General features: G+C 41.8%; 1 protein-coding gene across 1 annotated transcript in view; it reads left to right on the forward strand.

Moving 5' to 3' along the window:
- Positions 1-535: 535 nt before the first annotated feature.
- The window catches only part of LOC139399399 (disabled homolog 2-interacting protein-like), a gene marked incomplete at its 3' end in the record, with an annotated part of 24,767 nt that continues 18,702 nt past the window's right edge, over positions 536-6,600 (forward strand). The window contains exon 1 of the mRNA XM_071144808.1: positions 536-988. Within this exon, the coding sequence (XP_071000909.1) occupies positions 958-988 (31 nt within the window). The remainder of the gene's footprint in view (positions 989-6,600) is intronic.

The following is a 6,600-nucleotide window of genomic DNA, read 5'->3' on the forward strand; positions in this document are numbered from 1 at the left end:
TCACGTACACCAGATAGGTGTGGTAAAATGTGTTGTTTTACTGGGTTAGCCATCGTAGTACGGCACCACTGGAACAAATTAGGGTGCCTTGCTGAAGGCACATTGGCAGATTTTTTACCTTGTCAGCTCAGGTATTCGAACCAGCAACCTTTCCGTTACTGGCCCAATGCTATAACTGTTAGGCTACCTGCCGCCAAGGCTAGACTACCTCTAGTAGAGTACAGTGTGTGTGTGTTTGTGTGTGGCAATAAAGACGGAAGGTGATTTTCCATTCACACTCTTTCTAGTCCTTACACCTCTCCCTCATATGATGAGTCCTCTCCTCTACAGCTCCTCTTTCTAAATGAGTCACTATGTTAAGTAGCTCTATGGTGCTTCCACAATGAGAAGACATTTACATAAGTTGTTCTCAGTAGAAGCTTACCTAATCTGCCGGTGCATGAACAGTGATTGCGGCTAGAACACAAACCCAGACCAATCCCTATGCACTCCCAGGCACCTTGAAAAGAATTGCACTGGAATGGATAGCGTTTTTTTTGCGTTGATCTTAACGTTTTTTGTACATAATGTTCCGGCTATTGTTTCCGCCGTTGTTTCGCATTGTTTCCTTTTCAGAACAGCGATCACTAACCTCAATTTGGATTAAAATGTCTTCTTCAAGGAGTCGGCGACGCAGGACATACTGCTCACCCCGGACCAGTCCCTAATTGCATAGACTCGGAAGAGAAAGTGACGGTGGAAAAGAGGCCTACGTGCGGGGACCCTGACGAAACCATATCGGCGAGTAGATAACCCACCTCAATCCTCCGTGCTACTGGCAAATGTACAATCACTGGAGAACAAATTGGACAAGCTCAGTTTGACACTATCCTATCAACGAGACCTGAAGAATTGTAATACCCTTTTGTTTCTCGGAGTCATGGCTGAACAAGGACATGAATAACATACATTTTTTCTATGCATCGGCAGGAGGGAACGGCAGCTTCAGGTAAGCTCAAAGGGGGAGGTGTATGTCTCTTTATTAACACAGCTGGCACATGATCTCTAATTTAAAGGAAGTGTCGAGGTTCTACTCACCCGAGTTAGAATACCTCGTAATAAGCTATAGACCATACTATTAACCAAGAGTTTTCATCTATATTTTTCATAGATGTCTATTTACCACTACAAATCAATGCTGGCTCTAAGACTGCACTCAACAAGCTGTATAGGGCCATAAGCTAACAAGAAAATGCTCATCCAGAGGTGGCCATGACTGTTTTGCTAGCACAGACTGGAATATGTTCCAGGATTCATCCGATGGCATTGAGGAGTTGACCACATCAATCACCAGCTTCATTAATAAGTGCATTGACAATGTCGTTCCCACAGTAACCGTATGTACATATCCCAACTAGAAGCCATGGATTACAAGCAACATCTGCACATGAGCTAAAGGCTAGAGCTGCCGCTTTCAAGGAGCATGACACTAATCCAAACGCTTATAAGAAATCCCACTAGGACCTCCGACGTCAAACAGGCAAAGCATCAATACAGGACTAAGATTGAATCGTACTACACCGGCTCTGATGCTCGTCGGATGTGACAGGGCTTGCAAACTATCAGACTGTCAGACTATCAGGCTATCAGACTGTTAAACAGCCACCACTAACATTGAGTGGCTGCTGCCAACACACTGACACTGACTCAACTCCAGCCACTTTAATAATGGGAATTGATGGGAAATTATGTAAATATATCACTAGCCACTTTAAACAATGCTACCTTATATAATGTTACTTACCCTACATTATTCATCTCATATGCATACGTATATACTGTACTCTATATCATTGACTGTATCCTTATGTAATACATGTATCACTAGCCACTTTAACTATGCCACTTTGTTTACATACTCATCTCATATGTAAATACTGTACTCGATACCATCTACTGTATCTGCCTATGCTGCTCTGTACCATCACTCATTCATATATCCTTATGTACATATTCTTTATCCCCTCACACTGTGTACAAGACAGTAGTTTTGGAATTGTTAGTTAGATTACTTGTTGGTTATTACTGCATTGTCGGAACTAGAAGCACAAACATTTCGCTACACTCGCATTAACATCTGCTAACCATGTGTATGTGACAAATAAAATTAGATTTGATTTGATTTGATATCACAGATTTTATTTAAGCTTTATTTTGACAGGGAAAACATATTGAGACAGGTCTCTTTTCCAAATGTTCCCTGTGTAATCGAATATAAGTATACACATTATACACACAAAAAATAAATATATATATATATATATATATATATATATACATATATATACACAGTGGGGCAAAAAAGTATTTAGTCAGCCACCAATTGTGCAAGTTCTCCCACTTAAAAAGATGAGAGAGGCCTCATTTTTCATCATAGGTACACTTCAACTATGACAGACACTTCAACTACACTTCAACTATGACAGACAAAATTAGAAAAAATAATCCAGAAAATCACATTGTAGGATTTTTTATGAATTTATTTGCAAATTATGGTGGAAAATAAGTATTTGGTCAATAACAAGTTTATCTCAAAACTTTGTTATATACCCTTTGTTGGCACTGACAGATGTCAAACATTTTCTGTAAGTCTTCACAAGGTTTTCACACACTGTTGCTGGTATTTTGGCCCATTCCTCCATGCAGATCTCCTCTAGAGCAGTGATGTTTTGGGGCTGTTGCTGGGCAACACAGACTTTCAACTCCCTCCAAAGATTTTCTATGGGGTTGAGATCTGGAGACTGGCTAGGCCACTCCAGGACCTTGAAATGCTTCTTACGAAGCCACTCCTTTGTTGCCCGGGCGGTGTGTTTGGGATCATTGTCATGCTGAAAGACCCAGCCACGTTTCCTCTTCAATGCCCTTGCTGATGGAAGGAGGTTTTCACTCAAAATCTCACGATACGTGGCCCCATTCATTCTTTCCTTTACACGGATCAGTCGTCCTGGTCCCTTTGCAGAAAAACAGCTCCAAAGCATGATGTTTCCACCTCCATGCTTCACAGTAGGTATGGTGTTCTTTGGATGCAACTCAGCATTCTTTGTCCTCCAAACACGACGAGTTGAGTTTTTACCAAAAAATTATATTTTGGTTTCATCTGACCATATGACATTCTCCCAATGTTCTTCTGGATCATCCAAATGCTCTCTAGCAAACTTCAGACGAGCCTGGACATGTACTGGCTTAAGCAGGGGGACACGTCTGGCACTGCAGGATTTGAGTCCCTGGCGGCGAAGTGTGTTACTGATGGTAGGCTTTGTTACTTTGGTCCCAGCTCTCTGCAGGTCATTCACTAGATCCAACCGTGTGGTTCTGGGATTTTTGCTCACCGTTCTTGTGATCATTTTGACCCCATGAGGTGAGATCTTGCGTGGAGCCCCAGATCGAGGGAGATTATCAGTGGTCTTGTATGTCTTCCATTTCCTAATAATTGCTCCCACAGTTGATTTCTTCAAACCAAGCTGCTTACCTATTGCAGATTCAGTCTTCCCAGCCTGGTGCAGGTCTACAATTTTGTTTCTGGTGTCATTTGACAGCTCTTTGGTCTTGGCCATAGTGGAGTTTGGTGTGTGACTGTCTGAGGTTGTGGACAGGTGTATTTTATACTGATAACAAGTTCAAACAGGTGCCATTAATACAGGTAACGAATGGAGGACAGAGGAGCCTCTTAAAGAAGAAGTTACAGGTCTGTGAAAGCCAGAAATCTTGCTTGTTTGTAGGTCACCAAATACCTACAAGTGGAGTGGAGTTTAGACCAAAAAGGTATATTTTTGTCTCATCAGACCACATGACCTTCTCCCATTCCTCCTCTGGATCATCCAGATGGTCATTGGCAAACTTTAGACTGGCGTGGGAAAGCGCTGGCTTGAGCAGGGGGACCTTGCGTGCGCTGCAGGATTTTAATCCATGACGGCGTGACGGCGTAGTGTGTTACTAATGGTTTTCTTTGAGACTGTGGTGCAGTTAATACAGGTGGAGAACAGGAGGGCTTCTTAAAAGAAAAACGAACAGGTCTGTGAGAGCCAGAATTCTTACTGGTTGGTAGGTGATCAAATACTTATTTCCTGCAATAAAATGCAAAATAATTACTTAAAAATCATACAATGTGATTTTCTGGATATTTGTTTTAGATTCCATCTCTCACAGTTGAAGTGTACCTATGATAAAAATTGCAGACCTCTACATGCTTTGTAAGTAGGAAAACCTGCAAAATCGGTAGTGTATCAAATACTTGTTCTCCCCACTGTATATATATATATATATATATATATATATATATATATATATATATATATATATATAAAATAAGTGACGAGGTTAAAAACTGAGTAGTTGCAGCTGCACTTTGAAAAATGTCACCGTATTCAAGGACAGATAAAAAAGGTTAATTGAATAATCTGCTTCCCATTGTTTAGAGAAAGGCACAATCTGTTTCTGTAGAAAATGACAACTTTAAATCTTAGCTTCTTAACCAGCTCATCTCTGTTTTCTAAACGTCAAATCCACATCAATCCAAATGCCTAAGTATTTATATGCAGGAACACGTTATATTGGAGAATCATCTAATGAGTGAACATGTAGTTCATCTGAAACATTCTTACAAGAGTTTGAAATAAAAAAATATTTTGTTTTGCCTGTATTAAGCACACGTTTTAAATCAGCAAGGGATTCCTGTATAGGTATTACATCTTACTGTAATTTTGACACAGAACAACAGTCAGGGCAATAGGATACATAATAATATCATCTGCATATAAATGAAGTTGACCATTTTTAACAGATTGACCAATAGTGTTTATATAAATAGTGAAGAGAACCGATCCTGAAATCATCCCCTGTTGTACACCTTTATCTACTTCAAGAAATTCAGACTTAACCTCATCAATCATGATGGCTTGAGTTCTGTCACTAAGATAATCGTGAAACCATGAGCAGGCATCAGTGTACTGTATCCAGCGTGTTTCTCTTTCCCATGTATGATTACATCAGATGCTATCTATTGTCTCTCTGTTTTATAACAGTGTGAGGCATTACCTCACCATACACTGTGCTTAATACAAATACACAGACAATAGCATACACAGACGTTGACACAGCCACACACGCTAACATGAATGGCTCCCTGGGGACCCTGGTGTTTCAGTTGAAGCTGTTTGAAGCTGAGTGCTTTCTTGGCAGGAGGGGAATCCATTGTTTCAGTGAGAGGAGGGAATGAGAGCATGCCTCTCCCTGGAATGTCCTGGTCAGGGTGTCTGCAGGGTAGTGTGTGCTCCAGGCCCTGCTCCACTCCGGATGACCAGAGGAAGCATGCTGTCTGACTCCAGGCTCACAGAGGCTAATGAGACAGTCTACCTCAGAGGAGACACACCTAACTATGACAGCTTTGAAGTGATTTGTGAAGCACCTATGTAGTGCTTATGGAGCTCTATAAAGCCTTGATAAGTTGTTTTTAGTAAAGCTACCCTGGAAGAGGAGTAACTGCAATGAATGTATGTTTATGAGTTGACTGTATATATGTGTGCACAATCAGGCACGGAATGGATTTTCAACCCTCCCCATCTCTTACAGAGTTGTCAGTTTAATGAAAACGGGAGAATGGGAGAGCAGGTGTGATCAGCACCGATTTGGCGGTACTGTAGGTATAGGTAGCTAGCAAAAGAGACTTTAGAATTTTATGTCAGTCAGTTGGGGCAAGTTGGTGGGGTTGCCATGGGAACGGAGCATTGAGAAAATTGTCCATTGTGGCAAACCAAGGAGGGAGAGAGAGGGGAGAGAGGAGCGAAAGCGAGAGAAAGGTAGCTGTCACTCCTAAGGCTGGCAGTGACAATATGGGTCAGCGACAGACACATGTAATAGAGTTCTGACTATGAGAGAGAGAGAGAGAGAGAGAGAGAGACACCACATACTGCATACACATGTAGAAACACACACACAACTGTTTAACCACCATCTCTGTGATTTCAGCATCTTATCTGTCTCTGAGGGATACATGCTGTTTCTCAAGCGGGGTCTTTGATGTCGCTATGGTGACTCTCTCCAACTCCTCCATCCAGCCTCTTATCTTCCCCTGACAGATCCCATAGAGGGCAATTAACTAGACACTCAGAGACCCAGTCTGAGCAGCGTTACAAAAGCCAAGCCATTTGACTGCCATCTGTGCATCATCATCCCCCAGGTCCCCTGACACCCACACTGCCTGGTGGTGTGAGACTGTCCTATTAACTAACTGTTAGGAGGGATGAAGAGAAGAACAGGGAGATGGAGAGAGGGAGGGAGGGGGGACGTTTTATTGGGCTATGGAGGAGGAAGTGAAGAAGAAGTTGGAAGAAGAGTTGAAAGAGAGGAAGTTTAAGAGAGAGGAGGATGAAGGAGAAATATGGAGAAAGAGGAGAAGGGCTTGTACAGGCCAGATAGTTTAACCTCATTGAGTAGTGGGCAATAAAACCACACCTCTCATAGATAACAATATAACCACACCTCTCATAGATAACAATATAACCACACCTCTCATAGATAACAATAGAACCACACCTCTCATAGAAAGCAATAGAACCACACCTC

This window comes from Oncorhynchus clarkii, unplaced genomic scaffold, assembly GCF_045791955.1.
Source record: "Oncorhynchus clarkii lewisi isolate Uvic-CL-2024 unplaced genomic scaffold, UVic_Ocla_1.0 unplaced_contig_8212_pilon_pilon, whole genome shotgun sequence".
Taxonomy (NCBI): domain Eukaryota; kingdom Metazoa; phylum Chordata; class Actinopteri; order Salmoniformes; family Salmonidae; genus Oncorhynchus; species Oncorhynchus clarkii.